The sequence below is a fragment of the Dromiciops gliroides genome, chromosome 3 (assembly GCF_019393635.1).
Source record: "Dromiciops gliroides isolate mDroGli1 chromosome 3, mDroGli1.pri, whole genome shotgun sequence".
Lineage (NCBI taxonomy): Eukaryota > Metazoa > Chordata > Mammalia > Microbiotheria > Microbiotheriidae > Dromiciops > Dromiciops gliroides.
Window position 1 is genome coordinate 639666707 of NC_057863.1, and position 18261 is coordinate 639684967.

Consider the following 18261-nt stretch of genomic DNA (forward strand, 5'->3'; position numbering starts at 1 on the left):
CTCCACATGGAGCTCTGGTCCAATCGCCTTGAATCATTCCGGTTACTCCCTATGGATTTGACCTAGGAGTTCTTTGGTATCACAGGGATTCTTAGCTGCAAAATTGTGGGTTTGGCCTTCCCTGAGATCTCAGACACCAGAAGAGAGATTAAGACACTCAGTGGAGTTGTCAGAGCCTCGCATGATGATGACTTAATGGTGGTGGGGCACAAGCCTGCACAGGCAGGGGCCCAGACAGTTCTCGAGGTAAAAGTCTTTTCTACTCTGTGGAGCCTCACTTGCTTAATTAAGGCTTTCCCTCCCCAGTCATGAGACACAGAACCAAGAGGCCAATGAGACTTCTCCTGCCCGAGGGCTCAGGCCACTTCTATCCCTGGGTGCCACCCTACTGGAGAGTTGCCAGGTAGGTATCGTGCCCTTGTGAGAATAGGCCCCCTGCTGTGCGAGCATGTGACCAGCCTCAACCAATCAGCTTGAAGCAATGTGTGAGGCAGTTGGGTTTGGTCAGTTGGTTTTGGGATTTGGTGGTGGGAACCTCGTGGGGTTGGCCGATGAACCAGGAGTGGTTGAGGTAGTTAGGGTTTTCCTATTCTTGTTCTCTCTTTGTTAACCTCTAATATATATATATATTCATTTATTTGTTTTTGTGGCAGGGCAATGAGGGTTAAGTGACTTGCCCAGGGTCACACAGCTAGTAACTGTCAAGTGTCTGAGGCCAGATTTGAACTCAGGTCCCTCCTGACTCCAGGGCTGGTGCTTTATCCGCTGCACCACCTACCTGGCCCCCTGTAACATATTTTAATAAACTTTTAACACCTAAACTGTGAAACTTGTCCTAGTTAGCTTTCCCCGCAAGGGGACAGTTAGGGTGACCACACACATTGAGTTTTACCCATCACACCCTCAAACTAAGCCATGATAAGGAAGCAGGGATTTCTCTCTCCAGAGCTGTGTTAGAAACTTCAAATGTAGCTTATTTCAGAGGAACAGGAGACACTCTCACTTTTATAAAAAACAAAACAAAACAGAACATGTGCCTCCTTCCTGCCTATGCCTTCTCTTAACTCATTAGTGCTAACTGGAGTCCTATTGTGCCCCAAGGGCAGAAGCAGCCACCTTGCAGACCTTCAAATACAGTAACTACAGATATCTTGTAAGCAGCTCTTTCTTTATCATTAGGGATAATACTGAAAATGACATTTTTGAGCCCCAAGGACACAATTCTTGCTTTCACTGAAGTGGCTAGGATGCTGAGAATGAAGGAATATAGTCTTGGCTAAGCCGAAGTGACTTTTAACAAGCTGCCATTCTAATTCCTAGGAAAAGACTTACTCTGCAAAGGACCAAACCGGATGGCTAGTCTTCCTAAGGAAATGAGCACTAGTTTGTGGGCAGACAAGCACCTGAACCCAATTGCCCAAGCCCTTCCTGGGGCCAAGTCACTACAGCAAATTCTGAGACATCCACCTGGCTCCCCCTGAATTCCATGACTGCCCACGGGTATACACTTGGCGGATGGACCACACAGCCATAGCATTACAGAGTTGAGTAAAATATGCAAATGCAGAGGGAGAGATACCATGGGACCAAGAAGGAAGAAGTGACAACTAGCCTTCCATCAGGCAAGAAGGCATTAGCTACACCTGTTAGGACAGCTGGTGCACCGAGTGAGTCCCACTAAATTAAATGGTCTTTTCCCACAGATTGTTCATCTTTGGGCTAAAAGCATGAAAAAAGTGAAGTCTAGTCCTTCTGATTAAAGGAGAACGGGGGTGGTGCACTTCTGGGTGAATAAGAAGGCTCACTTGACATGTCAGCTGGGAACACTATCAATCTGAATACCTCAGAAATGTCATGTCCCCAAAGAGGATTCATGTGAACAAAGTGGCACTGTGTGGGTGAGAGTGAGTGTGAGCATGTGTGATCATTATGTAGGAGTGTGTGTTGGTGAGTGTATGTATGTGCATGAGTACAAGTGTGTGTGTGTATGAATGATTATGCACACACACTTTCAGGCCGGCATCTTCTCACAGCAGAACTGGAGAGATTCTCTTTGGACGACATAAACTGAACCTTGAATCAGGATGCAATGATTGAAAACTAGTCACTAGAGTCCGCCATGCAGATGTTCGCCTAACGGGAGAAGGATTTTTCACCCATTCTGCATCCTTACTTGTTGCTGTGCTGACCTGTCCGATGAAGGAATGCATTCAATGTTGCCCGCAGGTCTTCACTTATCTTCTCCTGCAAAAAGGCATTTCAGATAGTTGTCAGCCACACAGGACGTGGGTAAGGCTACAAGTTCTAAAACTGTCACTGCTAATGACTTTGCACTTGAACTCAAGCACTGGTGTACACCATTGAAAGTCCATGCCTCGAAGGCCAATGAAAAGAAGGTGACTGCTAATGAGAAATAGCCCCTACACATGCTATCCTGACAGTATGGCCAGATCTGATATCAGAGGTAATTATGGTTTCTCTCCCCCTCTCTCACACAGACACCCCCCCAACCCCCAACACAAGAACAACACTATGTATGTGGGAGTCTGGATCTGGAAGTGGGGAGCTTGACCCCAAATACGGGAACCCTCACATACTGGAAGGGCCATCCTGGGGAAGAAAAGGGATTCGACAGTCCCCGTGGCCTCAAAGGGCAGGACCAGGAAGAACAACATGAGGAAGTTTCGGGCAAGCTGCTTCCTAGTCTTAGCAGATCTTCCTGTTCTGGCACTGACTGAGTACTGGAGTCACTGGGCTCAGCTGCTCTCACCTCTTCCTCGTGTCCCATTTTTTAAGCAGGGCCAAACAATCTCAATGCTAGATGCCTTCTAGTAAAACGAGGTCTGCAAGTGCTTGTCCCCCCTCATTCCTGCTTTTCGATTTCCCTCAGAGATTCTGGGCCTTCTTTTCTTCCAAATGAATCCTATTATTTTGTCTGCTCAGCAGCGTCCTTTGTATTGTCACGATAAATCACAGAACTGATGGTCCCTGAGCTTGGGCAAGCACCAAGAGGCCCCGATGTGAAGCCTCAGGCTCTGTGTCATCAGACAACCTTTGCCTCAGTGTTAGGTTGTGCCTCACCACTGTTGTCACGCCACACTGTTTGACTTTTTGTCTAGCCACAAGTATACAAACCACACAAGAGTGGGTCTTCCCAGTAGGGCCAGGCCTCAGCACATGGGTCTGACTGACTTCCTTGCTTCCAAGCCATTTCCCTCACTTTAAAATTGAACTTCTGTTGGATTCCTGACTCTCCTGTCTCTAGCCTGCTCTGTTCATCCACAGGTTAGAGGCTGGTTCTGTCCAGTCGGCAGTGTAAATGGGATGGCACTCAAATCCATAAATTAATTTTGTATCATGTTAGCACAGTTTAGACATGCACACTGAACATCCTCCCAGTGACCTGATTTGTTCTTCATTTCTTCCTAGAGTATTTGATAATTTGTATCTATGCAAGTCTTGTGTGTGTGTGTGTGACAATTAGGGTTAAGTGACTTGCCCAGGGTCACACAACTAGTAAGTGTCAAGTGTCTGAGGTCAAATTTGAACTCAGGTCCTCCTGACTCCAGGGCCGGTCTCTGTCCATTGCACCACCCAGCTGCCCCAATATCTATGCGAGTCTTGCATGTGCCTTGAAAGCCTGCCCCGTAGATGTTCTATGCACGTTGTAGTTGTCTGAATGCTGAATGAGATTTCTTTTTCTATGATTTTCTCCTTGATTTGGTCATTGCCACATAGAAATGCCATTTTTTGAAAGTTAATTTCTGTCCTGTTATTTTATTGAAGATATTAATTTTCTCAATTAGTTTCTTTACTGATTCTATAGGGTTTTCTAAGAAAACCATCTTGCCATCAGTCATCAGAAGGTATTCATAGTTTTGCTTCTTTTCCACCCATATTTAATTTCTTTCTTTTGCTTTACTGCTGTTAGCATTTCTAGGTCAATCAAAAAATGGGTAAAGGAGATATTTTTGTTTTACTCATATTTAATAGGAAAGCTACATATAATGCCATAGTTTTTTATTTTAGATACATCTAATATAATAAAAAATGTCTTTCAATGGCTACATTTTGCAGTTTTTTAAAAACATAAATTCTGTGATTTAGGTATTACATAGTTTGGGATGATTGAAAATAAAATTATTGCCCCAGGGTAGGGTAATTATATGTCCAAAGACATTGTGCATGGTAAAATCCCTTCCTGACCCATAAAAAGATGCCAAAAAGGGACTCATCAGAGTGAGATGAAAAGAATTTCCAAGTCACAACAAAGACCACCCCAATCAAAAGCCCAAAGTGAATTTTTCCTCTCCTTGATTTCTACCTGAGCAGGAGTTCATTTGTTTGTTAACTTGCTATGGGAACCTAATCAAGGTAAATAAAAAAAGAGAATGGCCAAGTGATGAATTGTGACACACACTGATGGGTGTTGTTAAAAAAAAAAAAAAAAGACAGACTGACTCACTGACTGCACAACATGGCCCCGCCAATAGAGTAACTGCCTCTGGGCCCTACAGATCACAGGAGGAGGGGAAAGACCCCATGTACCAAGCTATCTGTAGCAGCTCTTTTTCTGGTGGCAAAGAATGGGAAACTGAAGGGATGGTTGGACAAGGTGTGGTATGTGACTGTGCTGTAAGAAACGATGCTGGGGATGATTTCAGAGAAGTCTGGGAAGACTCATATGAATTGATCCAAAGTGAAAGGAGCAGAACCAGGAGAACCACAAGTCCAAAGGACTCATGAAGCAACTTGGATGGGCTCAGGGGTGCAAACTGAAGTGTGGTTTTCTTCTTTCTTTTTCTTATTCCCCTCCCCTACAACATGGCTAATGTGGAATTATATTTTGCATGACTACATATTTGTGATGGGGTTAGTATTTCCTGCCTTCTTAATGGGTGGGCAAGGGAGGGAAGGGAGAGAATATGGAACTGAAAAACTTTAAAAAATTAAATGGAAAAAAAAATACTCACTGTGGCTCGTTTTCTCATAAAGGCATCTGCTTCATCCACAAATAGCAAGAGGCTATAAATGAGAAGAAAATAAACATGAAGGGAACTTGGGGGGGGAAAGCAGAAGCTCAAGTGTGTGGGGGGTCTCAGCAAGATATTTCCTAGGGATCGTATAGACAAAAAGACATGATTGCTGGGAACCGGGAAACTTTTTCTGTGAGAAGACAGGAAGATTTTAAAGCATTTGTGGCTTTTATTATCCTTCGGCATCAGATACCGAAGAAGCCTGATAGTCCCTCCATGTGCCTTTCTTATTAGGCAATAAGGAAACACATTTTTTAAAACATGTATTTCACTTCTAGCACTCAAAGCCCGCATCTCTATTTATAGTGTTTTGTTTTTTTTTAAGTGAGGCAATTGGGGTTAAGTGACTTGCCCAGAGTCATACAGCTAGTAAGTGTTAAGTGTCTGAGGCCAGATTTGAACTCTGGTACTCCTGACTTCCGGGCCGGTGCTCTATCCACTGCGCCACCTAGCTGCCCTAGGCCCGCATCCCTAATCACAGAATTTTAAGAATCTAACAAACAGCAATGGAGAGTCTGTCATGCCCAATAGTTTTGCTTCATAAGATGAAGGAGTTAAAGTGATTTAAATCAAATTGGGAAGAGCTCAGTGACTAAACCCATGGACAACAGGAGACCCTTTGTAGAGTCGAGTCAAAGTAGAACAAGATAATACAGATATAAAAAAGGTGTCAAATAGAAAGTGTATCAATAATCTAGTAAAACTGTGAGAATCTGATGCTCAACAAGGTAGTGACTTAGTAACAAAGAAGATACTGAGTTCATGGAGACCAGCAACACAGCAGTGTGGTCCAGACATTGGCATGTTTGTGTGTAGGAAACCCTGGGCCTCAAAGACCAGGCCAGCAAAATATGAACTATCAGGGTGTCAGCCAGGCCCTTCAAGTATGGGAGGACCCAGTTACAGACTGCACACCCATCCCCTGAGGACCAGCCCAGCAAAAACTGGCCCTGAAATTGTCATTTTTTTAATCTATTGCAGCAACCCAGGAAGGCTCTCTGCTAAGACAGAGGGGCTGTGATCTCTGCCAGTGGCGGGAGTACCCATGGCAAGGAAACCATGAATCTACTGAGACCGAAGGCCCTACTGAGTCACTAAACACAATAGGACTTAGTTCTTTGATGGTCTACACACTTGCACCTACCCCCCTCCCTAAGAGAAAGGCCTCCTTGTCCGGGGCAAAAAGGTATTTTTAAGTCACATCTTTTGAAAAACTCTCATGATGAACATAGATTAAGTACTGGTAAGGACACTAGCAAAAAGTGTCAGAACCAATCACAACACACACAAAAATCACCAACTAACTGCCTTTTTTTCTTTTCTTTTTTTGCACAGCATCTAGAGACTGTAAATACAGCATGAGCAGAGGCAGGCTGCAATGAAGTTCCTCTATATGTTTGTGGACAGGGCAATGGGCACTGTCTCTCCTGTCCAAATGGCTTTGCGCTTCCCCTTCCCTGCAGCAGGCGGGCTCAGAGAGCCGGCGGGAGTAGCCCTGGGAACTCTGAGTGCGAGCTTGATCCTAAATGGGACAACCAGGGGACAAGTAACACTTCAAGTAGTCCATCGAGTAGCCCATCTGACAAAGTAACAGCCGATGGGAAGGAGGGGGGCCCATCTGTAAGGCAGACAGCACTGCCTCCTCTTTCCCCCCGAAACAGCTTCTTGTAGGCTAGGCCCCAGAGGCTCCTCAACTCACCCTCTGCGGCTGGTACTGGCCCAGTCAAAGACCTTGTGCATGGCAGTCACCCCTTCTCGCCCCATAGGGGCGACATCACCACCAGTCATGATGGCATAGTCCATACCGGAATGCATGGCTAACTTCTACAGGCAAGAACAAAATGAGAGGGAGTGTTAGGCAGGAGATGCGAAGAAATACATGCAGATGCCAATTTAACAGGGGAAAGGATAAGTAAAGACTTCTCCATCTATCATACAGATGAAGACAAACTGAGGAAGAGGAATCCCTTGGAGTTTTTCAATCACCAGCAACCATCTCTTCACTTTGTAAAAAAATACCCACAACCTGGGGCAGCTAGGTGGTACACTGGCCCTGGAGTCGGAGGACCTGAATTCAAATCTGGCCTCAGACACTTGACACTGGTTGTGTGATCCTGGGCAAGTCACTTAACCCCAACTGCCTCACCAAAAACAACCACCACCAAACAAACAAACAAACAAAACCCCACAAAAAAACTCCAGAAACCCAAAACAAAAAAACATACATTCTTAAACATTACTTTTATTCTGCTGATTCACTACCAGAAACTCAGGTATCACCCCTTATCTGAAGTAATTTAAAAACAAAACACATACAAACATTTTAATTCTGCTTCAATCACAGGATTTAAATTCTCTCACGTACAAACTTCATGAGATGGCAGAGATGGTAACTGGAATGAGCCCCTTGGGAGATCTCTGAGCCATGGTGGCTTCCTCAACAGGGGCCCCCTCCTCATTTCCCCAGGGAATAATTCTCTGAACTTTCGGGGTGATAATTCACAAAGTCTACATGTGAGTTTTTGGCAAACCTCTCAAACTATCTTTGTTAAAAAAAAATACATGTGTATATCTAAAAACCAGTGTTGGTCACCATTTTCAGGTAAATAAGGTAAGAAAAGCATTACAAAAGAATAAACAATTACTCATGAATTCAGTCTTCCTCTACCATTCTAAGATTATTAGGAGTTTTTTAATGTGAGGACCAATTTAAGTCACTTCTGTCTAAGGGATCAGATGAATTCTGATTAATACTGGATGTCTAAAGTAAAGAGAAACAAGCAAGATCTGTGACCATGAGTCAAATGAGATTGACAAAGCTGGAAATGAGATTCCTTCTCCACGCTTTGACAGATGGTAGAGTGTCGTCCAAGTGGAGGGATTATTTCCCTTCCATATGTTCAGTGGATGACGTAAGGGGCACTGAGGTAGGGAACCAGAGGAAGCCTGGAAGAGCCCATCAAAACGTGGCTTCATTCCTGTCCCCTGGGGGTACCTCCCCATGACATCTATGACCTCTGAGCCAGGCACCTCACCCAGCCATTGAGCAGCGGCCTCTAGCATATTCCCAGTTACTAAGAATAGTCAGGAAGACCCAGGGCCTCTTTACAATGACCGGTAGCTTTAGCTTTCAGAGTTCGTCACAGGGCAGAGGACAGCATCTCCTATGAAGGGAGGACCTAGCACAAGGCCCTCCCACAATACAAAGGGACCTGTCCTCTTCCCTCCCCTTCCCCCTCGACAAAGGCTGAGCTGACCTGGGGCAGCACAGAGCTGGGAAGGGTGAGAGGCTGGTCTCAAAGGCAGACACGTCATGCACCCTGGATGTGGGGCCCCTGGTGTGCCAGGACCCAACAAGTTTTTACCTTTGCAAATAGTGTTTTCCCTGTGCCAGGGGGGCCGTACATGAGGATATTCCTGTACACACTTTTGTTCTTCTTGGTGTTCCTTGTGGCTATGGCAATGTCCCTGACCCGCTCCTCCAGCTTGGGCTGCACAAAGATGAAGAAGAAAGTGTTTAGGGGACGAATCACACCTCTGGCTTTACGAGGCAGCACAGGCAGGGAGGGAGCCGGTCCAGCCCAAATCCCAGACTAGTGAGCTGGCTGAGGCCCAGAGGTTGGCCGGGAGCTGATGCCCCTTGGGTATGCCGTGCTGTGCTCTGCACTACAGACTGATGAGTCCGTGGGAAGGTAGGGATTTCTAATCATTTTAGTTTATAGATCATCCTCTATCTGAGGTTCAGGGACCAGTTCTGGTTACGTGGTCCACTAAATAAATCACATTCAAGCAACTGTAACGATTGGAATGACGCCACCTGCTGTAGACTTACTGTACAAGAGTTCCGCCCATGAAGCGAAGGTCTTTGAGGGCAAGACCAGGAGTCTTTTCTTTGGCGTCAGGAAGTGACGCGGGCTAGTGGGAGGAAGAAGGAAGAGACTGGCGGCTTGGTGTCGCTCTCTTTCCTGAGGACTCTGGTGGAGAGCGGAGCTAGAAATGCGCTCTCCCTTTAATAGATAGGAATCTAGGCCTTCCTTTCTCTTTACCAAATTCTTATTCTCCTTAATAAATGCTTAAAAGTCTAACTCTTGCTAAAGCTTATAATTTATTGGCGACCACTCATTAGATCTTTTAGACAGTTTAGCTAGAATTTTAGCCCTTAACACAGCATTAATAGGCAAGGGGCCTGAGAAACAAGGAAAGGGACAGAACACAGAGATTCTGGTAGACAGTGATTAGGACCACTGTCAGAAGGGCTTCCTTTCTGTCTTAGAAGTTCCAGAAATACCAGTTTTAACTGTTGTGCAGCTCACTAAACTATAGCTGGAAAGCTAATATTTAACAGAGTATTAACATGAAAGGTCATAGCTGGATAAACACATCAGTAGAGAAGGGTGGTGAAACCCCAAAGAAGCAGTGATTAGATCGGTCACTCTGTCTTGGGGAGCAGAGGGGAGAATAATTCAGACATAGTGAAGCCTGCAATTGTTAGTATGAGAAGACTTGGAATATTTAGAAAGTGGAAGAACAGGCCCGTGCGGAGCTTCCAGGAGCAGGGAAAACAGTGCCTGGCCCAAGTAGTTACTTACACTGAGAACAACTCCTTCCAGAGCATCCTGAGGCTTACTTGCCAGACGCCTGCCAACCTGTGGAGAAAGCACCAGGATTGGAAATGATGCCTTGGGGAGGGAGGGAGAAAAATTTGAAACTCGAAATCTTATAAAGACAAATGTTGAAAATTATCTCTAAATGTAAATGGAAAATAATAAAATATGTATATGGAAATGTAGACACTCAGGACAGTCGTGGGAGGCATTCGAGAAGCAGAGGTTTCGGAGCCTCAACATGGCCTCTGCCCCTCTCAAAGTGATGAAAACAGATCCTTCTCATCCGGCTGAGGGAGTTTACTTGGGAAGCTGGACTTAATGGCAAAGAAGCATGTGAGGGATAACTTTGTGTGGGGTTTTAGGAAGCACTGATGCACACGGGGAGCCATGTGAATTGTACTTGATTCCACGGGCACTATTTTAGAATGGACAGGATTGTGTGCTGAACACTAAGGAAATGGGGGGAAGGGCCAGGGAGGGCTTACCTTGATCGGATGCTTCAGGGCCTCCAACACTGTGATTCGTGAGGTTTCCCTTACCAGGGAGGGCTTCCCCAGGCGGGCTTCAATGTAGCGGCCGGCAACTGCTGTAGCATTCTTAGCTGTGTAAACGCCGACAGCAAGCAGCGTTAATCCAGCCACCTGGAAAAATAACCGGCAGAAGACAGTGACCCTACTGCACCAGCACAACCCTCCCTGCAATGCCTGCTGCAGTCTCAGTAATGCCAGATTCAGGAAAACCTAAGGTCCCTTTGTGGCCCTTCAGACACTTTCCTACAGGGGTAGGAAAATATGGCAAACGCTTTTCTTCAACACGGGCTGCTGCTGCGTGAATTAGGTTTACAGCACCCAGCACAAAGCTCCATGGGCCAGGCTGCATGGCATCCATCCCACTCCAGGCCAGAGGACAAGCCAAGCCAGGGATCTCAGGATGGGAAGGCCTGAAATGAGTCTCAGGGATGCATTTGGACTAATGATCATCCAGCCCAGGCCTGACAGAGAGCCTCAATCATGAGTCTGAACATCGCAGCCCTTAGGAGCTGGTGTTACCAGGCACGTGGACACACATAAAAGGAAATACTAGCACTGACTAGGAAAGAGCATCTTGAAAACACCTATGTCAGGGTCTCCTCAATTTTATGCCTGCACATGGCACAGGGAGGAGAATGCCACACTAGGCCAGGCTTACTACAGCCATATTTCTGAAAGCGGTCGACGACAGAGAAAGAACGGAAATGGGAGAAATGAGGAATTTGTTTCTGGGTCAGGAGGTGCTACTGGCTCACTCTGAAATGGCCTGCAAAGGGCTGGTCCAATCCCGTCCGGCCATGTTTTCTCCAGGTACCAAAATGAAAGAAGTAGAAGAAACCCAATTCCCCCCATGTCATCACATGACAAGCCTACTAAGCCATGAGGTGACTGCCTGAGGAGCCACAGTCTGCCTTCCCAGAAGAACACACAATCACAAAAGCTCACAGGCTCAAATGGTCACAACTGGTCCAGGCAGCCATAGTCAAACCCTCCAGCCTGTCGTTTCTCAGCTTCACGACAATGTAGTGAATGGATTTCCCATCATTGTTGCTATTCAGTTGTTTGGTTGTATCCGACTTTTCATGACCCCTGTGGGGGTCATGGGTTTCCTTGCAAAGATACTGGAATGGTTTGCCATTTCCTTCTCCAGGTGATTAAGGCAAACAGAAGCTGACTTGCTCAGGACCACACAAGTACTGAGTGTCTGAGGCCACATTTGAACTTGGGTCTTTCTAGCTCCAGGCCCAGTGCTCTAACCACTAAGCCACCTAGCTTCCTCATTCCCCTTATTACCAGGCCGAAGTCTCCCACCCAAAATGTCACCTTTACTGTTTTCTGTAACTGTATAAAATGCTGAGGGAACGCAGACAGAATCTCCTTTCTCCAGCAAATAAATGATGAGCTCATTCTATCCTGCTATCCCCAATGTGACAGCTCCCACACCTCCCATGTTAGAAGGGGCCCATGCATCAACTACCGTGTTCCCCAGACAATTGGCTCAGGAGTGGGCAGGGAGCCAGAGGCTGCTGACTTCTTCTGGGCTTTGGCTGTACTTTGTGCACAATCCTGGAGAAGCTGACTTATTTCTGATGCCCTGAAAGGCCTATGAGCCACTGAGGCACTTGGATTTCACAGCTTTATCCATGGGTATTCCTCTCCACTCCCCGCAGCCCAGCCCTTTAGTCAGGAGGTGGTACCCAAGAGCTGAGGAGGCCAGAAATCCACCGTCCTGTGGCCAACACAGGAGGTCCTCTCCGCTTACCATAACCTCCCAGGGAAGTGGCTGTCCGGCATCTGTCTACAGACCTCCTAGGATGCAGAAGTCATCCATCCCCTCCACTTTGGACCCTCATTCTTAGGAAGCTTTCCCCTCACATCCAGCCTAAATCGAACCTCTGTAGCTCCCACTCACCGAGGCCCCATGGGACAAGTCCAACCCCCCTCCCACATCCACCTGAGTCCTCTTTTCACCTGGCTCAGCATACTCAGTTCCTTCAGCTAATTCTCTTGCTGTGGCCTCTGAGCCATACTCCATGTCAGATCCATGCATCTGCTTGTGCCATTCACCCAGAATATTGTGACCCTGGCCAGGGACCCCAACGGTCCCCCTCCTCCCTTACCAACCTCTTTTTTGCTTTGTCTTCCCTCATTAGGTTGGAAGCACCTGGAAGGGAGGGGCTGCCTTTCTACTTCTCCATTGTGCCCAGTGCTGGGCCCATCATAGGCCCTGAAGCACCCTGGACAGTTCTCCCCTGAAAGCTCTCCAGCTTATCAGTGCTGTTTTTCACAATCCCCCAGCTGAGTTCTGAGGAGGGCAGGCTGTGGGGGGCTTGCCTCCTGATTCCTGGAAGCCCCACCTGCCTGAAAGCAGCCTGAGGTCACATTCACCTGCTGGCTGCCACCTCCTCTGCTGAGCTCAAAGTCCACTGAACCCCACATCCCCCCATCTTATTCTTGTCAAGGTCATTTTTGTACCCATGATGACACCACTCCCCACTGAACTTCCCCCACCAGCCTCAGCCTGGTCCTTTGGGGCCTGCCTGCCACCCAGAGGGTAAGTGCTAAGTGCCCATGCTCTCTGAACCTGGTGAAACGGGTCCTCAGGTGTCACAGCTACACCTGTGGTTCTGACCCAGTCACCAAGAGAGGGCAGTGCAGGATCCTACAACAAGAATCCCACCAAAGAAAATATGGTGAATGAAAAGTGGAAGGAGGGAGAAGAAAAATCCCAAGGTGTCTTATGGTCTAGTCTCTTGCTGAGAGCACTTCGCGGTTTCTACAGGGCACACGAGTGTGAGTTTGCCAAGTATGAGACCTTAGCTAAAATTGAGCTAAGAATGGAACTGGACTGTCTAGGACCCTCGAGGGAAACATCAAGGGTCAGGAAAAATTGTGGCTTTGGGCGATCATAACTAAACTGCCTTGAAGCCGATAGAGCTGTAAAAAGCAGAACTGCAGTGGGGGGAGGAAGGAGGGGGAGAGAGAGATTCAGCGAGTTCTTTACAAAGGAAGGAGCCGGAGTTTGAAGGGGAGGGTGCGGATGTGGGAACTAGAAGCCTGACACCTCTGTCACTTGTCTTTTCCCCAGCTTGGCTGGCTGCCAAATGCTACCTTTTCCCTTCTGCCATCATGGGCTGCTGAGTCATGAGCTTTCTCACTCGCTTAGTAACCAGGAAATATTTTAACTGTTCAAAGTGTCAATGTGACAAGCTAAAAGGATGAAAAGGCATCATCTTCTCTTGTGAGCTACTGAGTCAATTCTGCACATGGAGAAGCAAAATTAGGAGAAGAACCACAGCCGGTCCTGAAGGACTACAAGTACAAACTGGACAAGAATCAGAAGCTCTTTAGATGCCAATAAAATTAATATAATTTGTATCTCATTCAAAGGGTATAATTAATGAGAATCAACTCATCTCAGGTCTTTATTAGCAGCAGGGGAGGAAACAGACATTCATAAAACAATGTTTTGTTTTTTATGGCAAAGAAAAAATCCCTCACTAATAAGACTGTTTGCATCCATTCCAAGGATCAGCACATCAAAACTAGCCAAGATCCCTATGATAAAATCCAAGCAAAAGTAACACACTCCAAGCAGTATGCCGGCAAATGTTTAACAAGCAGCAATGACAATAACAAGTGGCAATCCCCCCCATTAGTTTCATCTCCATTATAAATCTTTTCTCCATTGATTTAAGTTTAGTCAAGCAACAAAACAATAAATCGAGCTCTGACTTGTAGCATTTGTCAATTTCTGACATGTAAATTGAAGATTTAACAACTGGCTCTCCAGGCCAGGACAAGCTGAACTCCACATCCCTGAAAGACCCTTTAGGTGAAATTTGCATTAATCTCTGAATGGGGAGAAAATTGGAACTCAATCCTGACACAACTTTCTGCATAAAGCCAACCTAAGCAGAGAGCACTGGCTATCAGTGTTCCAAACAGGAAGCACTCAGTTAATGCATCTTCTGTGGGGCACATGTAGAAAATGTATTAGTAACGAGCCACTAAGCAGAGGTCCTACTCACACATTTCTAAAATCACTGCCTAAAAGGATACATTGTCATGCTGTAGAGGTGGGGGGGGGGGGGGAGAGGGGCGCTTGCACCTCGGCCTCAGAAGACTGCTCTCGGGGGCAGCTAGTGGATAAAGCACCAGCCCTGGATTCAGGAGGACCTGAGTTCAAATCCTGCCTCAGACACTTGACACTTTACTAGCTGTGTGACCCTGGGCAAATCACTTAACCCTCATTGCCCCAGAAAGAAAGAAAAAAGACTGCTCGCCTGGGGGTGGGGGGGCTTCTTATCACCCAGTCTTCTGATCCCATGTGCCGCTGACTCTCCTGCTCTTCCTCATAGCCCCCTCCCCTCTCTCTTTCAGGGGCCTTTCCTTGGCTCTCCCCCACATCTGGAATGCTCCCCCTTCTAGTCTCTACCACCTGGCTTCCTGCCATGCTTGGTTGAAATCCCCTGTTCCGTGGTGCTTCGCTGGCTGCTCCCTTCTCATCTCCCCCTAAGATGATCTCCCTGCACAGATCTGGTTTGTACCCATTGCCTGCATGCCATCTCCCCATCAGAATGTGAATTCCTTGAGAGGGAGGACTGTTTCTTTCCTTCTTTGCACCTTAGAAGACAATAAATGCTTGTTGCCTGATGATCCAAGGAAGGTTCCAACAAAATGAGGAAATCTGCCTTCAATCTACTAAAAGCAAGAAAAAAGGAAACTTTGAAGGACAGGCTCTTTTGTGAGGGGTGAAGGGTGGAGCTCTCAAGATCAAAAGATTATCCTTCACAGCAAAGGTTTAATAAAAAGCTAATACTTTAAAGTACTCATTCTTCCCTGCTGCCAACGGGGCCAACACTACACGCAGGGGCAGTAGCACTAAACCTCAAAGAGGGGGCCTGGCAGGAGGCCTCTGGACAGCACCTGCACCAAGAGTTCATCCTTTCAATTTCACCACACTATTCTAACTGTGAGGCAGGGGGCTACCATCCCCTTCAGGCAGCACAAGCCAAACTAAGAGGGGGTCTCTCCATTAGGATTTCAGAGTAGTTAGCACATGTATAACCTGTATCAAATTGACAATTTTTGCAATGAGGGAGGAGGGGAGGGAAAGAGGGAGAGAATTAGGAACTCAAAAATTTTAAAAACACATGTTAAAAATTTCCCATGTAGGGGCAGCTAGGTGGTGCAGTGGATAGAGCACCGGCCCTGGAGTCAGGAGGACCTGAGTTCAAATCCGGCCTCAGACACTTAACACTTACTAGCTGTGTGACCCTGGGCAAGTCACTTAACCCCAACTGCCTCACTTAAAAAAAAAATTTCCCATGTAATTGGGAAAGAAGTTTTTGGTTTTTTTTTAGAGTGCTTGCAACAAGACTAAGGGAGAAATATTTAACATGATTGTACATATATAACCTATATCAGATTGCTTTCAAATACAAATTGAATGAATCAAATTGACTTTCAAATACAAGACCCTAGAGAACCATAAAAAATTGGAGCTGGGGGACATACCTGGGGTCATACAGTGGGCGATTGTCTTGTGTCTGAGGCCGGGTATTGGCTGGGATCCCCCTGGGTCCAGGGGTGATGATTTGTCCACTGTGTCACTTAGCTAGGTGATGACATCTTTAGGGTTAAATTGAGGGGTGAAGAGAATTCACTGGGGGAAGGGGAAGGGCAGAAGTGAAATCCTACATGAAAGTAACAGGAAAAGGCTTATGGAGTGGGAGAAGAGATGGGAGAGGAGCAGGGCAGTAAATGAATTTTATCTTAAACTCATCAGAGTTGCCTCAAGGAGGGACTAATACACACATACACCCAACTGGGTGGAGTAATCGGTTTAATCTGGGCAGTAAATGAGCCTAACGCTCATTAGAATTGGCTCAAAGACCTCAATCTCATTAGAATTGGGTGGAGTAATCTCTCTAACCCTGCAGGAAAATAGGAGGGGAAGGGGATAAAGAGAGGGGCAAAAGAAGGAAGGGCAGAGTCAGGGAGGGGACAGACAGAAGCAAATCCCTTTGGAAGAGGGATAGGATGAAAGAAGATGGATAATAGAATAAATATCATGGGGAAGGGAATAGGATGGAAGGGAAACAGGTAACAATAGTAATCATGAAAAAGAGAAAAGGGGGAAAATTGTACAAAAAATATTTATAGCAACTCTTGGTGGAGGCTAAGAATTGAGAATCAAGGGAATGTCCATCAATTGAGGAATGATGGAAGAAGCTGTGCTATATGATTGTGGTGGAATGGTCTTGTGCTATTGGAAATGGCAAACAGGATGATCCCCGAAAAACCTGGAAAGACTAATGACTATCGATGTATAGTGAAGTGAGCAGAGCTGGGAGGACATTGTGCATAATGACAGCAGTATTGTTCAATGAGCAATTGTGAATGACTTAATTACTCTCAGCAATGCAATGATCCAAGACAATCCCAAGGAACTAATGAGGAAGCTTACTATGCACCCCCATAGAAAGAACTGATAAAAAAGAACACTTGTGGATTGTACATATATAACCTGGTTGCAATCTTGTGGAGGGGGGAGGAAAGGGAGGGAGAAAAATTTGGAACTCTAAATCTTATGAAAATGAATGTTGAAAACTACCCTTACATGTAACTGGGAAAAATAAATGTCTGTTGCTAAATAAAACAAACAAAAAAAGAGCGCTTGCAACAAGATTAATGCAGAAATATGTTTGACACAATTGTACATATATGACCTACATCAGATTGCTTGCTGTCTTGGGGAGGGTGAAAAATTTGGAACTCGAAATCTTATAAAAACAAATGTTGAAATCTGTACATGTAACTGGGAAATAATAAAATACTTTTATGATTAAAGAAAATAAGTGCTGAGAAAAGACTATTCCTGGAGAGCTGAGCAGTCCAGATAGCTAGTGGATGCCTCTTCGAGATCTCCACCAGAGGGCCTGCAGAGTCCTGCGGTCTCTAACTTGTGCCACACGGCAAAAGAATTTCTTTAGGAGGAAGCTCAAGGGGAGGAAAACTGGGCCTTCCAAATCACGACTGTGCTTGTCAGCTTCCCTTGCTGGAAGCAGGTGTTCAGGAAGCAGCCTGCCAGGTCCTGAACCACACACCTGACTGCCCAGGGCTGGCCGTCCAGGCAGGGGGATGGCCCAAATGCGGCGCTGTACTGTGTCAAGAGAAGAGCACCTGAAAGCACCACTCAGAGCCTCCAGTATGTCACAATGGCCCAGCAAAACCAGAGAGCTAAGGTTTCTTCGAGACAGACATACAGGCCGCTGTTCATAAAGTAATCATGATCACAGAACTGGAAATGAAAAGGACTGCAGAGGCTGCCCAGGCCAATACCCCCATTTTACAGAGAAGGAAACTGAGGTCCAGGTGAGATCATGTTACCTTGCAGAGAGCAGCATGGGGGAGGAATCTAGTGATCCTGGTAGGCTTCTGGGATAGACTCGGGAGGGGGTGCTCAATATCCAAAGGGTAAAGAAAGGGTAGGGGGACACAATGGGATGATGTTACGTGCATAACTGCGACACATTTTATGCACTGCTTCAGAAGATATGGACAAAGGGGGAGGAAGGCCACACTCGGGTGTGATGTTGACTTTCACAAAGCCTACAATATTAGGGAGGAAAAAGGAGGAGAGAAAGGGGACCTGTGCGTGTGTGCACACGCCTATCCAATAAGTTAATGGTTCTTGACATTTGATTCTCTTAACAACCCTGGAAAGTAGATGCTATTGTTACCGCCATTTTATAGATGAAGAAAACGGGCTGAGAGATCAAGCTGTGTGCCTGGGAACATACGACAAAGCGTCTAAGGCAGGATCTGCATTCGGGCCTTTCCAACTGCACTGCCCACTGTGTCACCTGGTTGCCCATCCATCCCTCTATCGAGTCTTTAAGTCCACCAGGACTTGGGATTCAATGGGCCGAAAAGGCATCTGCCAATGCCCCAAAGCGAGTTGGCGAGTTACTATGCTCCACCACCCTGGTTACCAAGGAGTGACAGAACCCAGCCAATGTAACCAGGTCACTCAGACACAGGCTGAGACACTGACACACCCTGAAGGCCTGCCCTCAAAGT

General features: G+C 46.3%; 1 protein-coding gene across 1 annotated transcript in view; it reads right to left on the minus strand.

The window, feature by feature from the left end:
- ATAD3A (ATPase family AAA domain containing 3A) overlaps positions 1-18261 on the minus strand; it is a 64300-nt gene that overhangs the window by 17219 nt on the left and 28820 nt on the right. Inside the window, exons 8-13 of the mRNA XM_043994367.1 lie at positions 10129-10284; positions 9626-9682; positions 8402-8527; positions 6736-6860; positions 4974-5025; positions 2174-2244 (exon numbers count right to left, since the gene is read on the minus strand). Coding sequence (XP_043850302.1) covers positions 2174-2244; positions 4974-5025; positions 6736-6860; positions 8402-8527; positions 9626-9682; positions 10129-10284 — 587 coding nt within the window. The remainder of the gene's footprint in view (positions 1-2173; positions 2245-4973; positions 5026-6735; positions 6861-8401; positions 8528-9625; positions 9683-10128; positions 10285-18261) is intronic.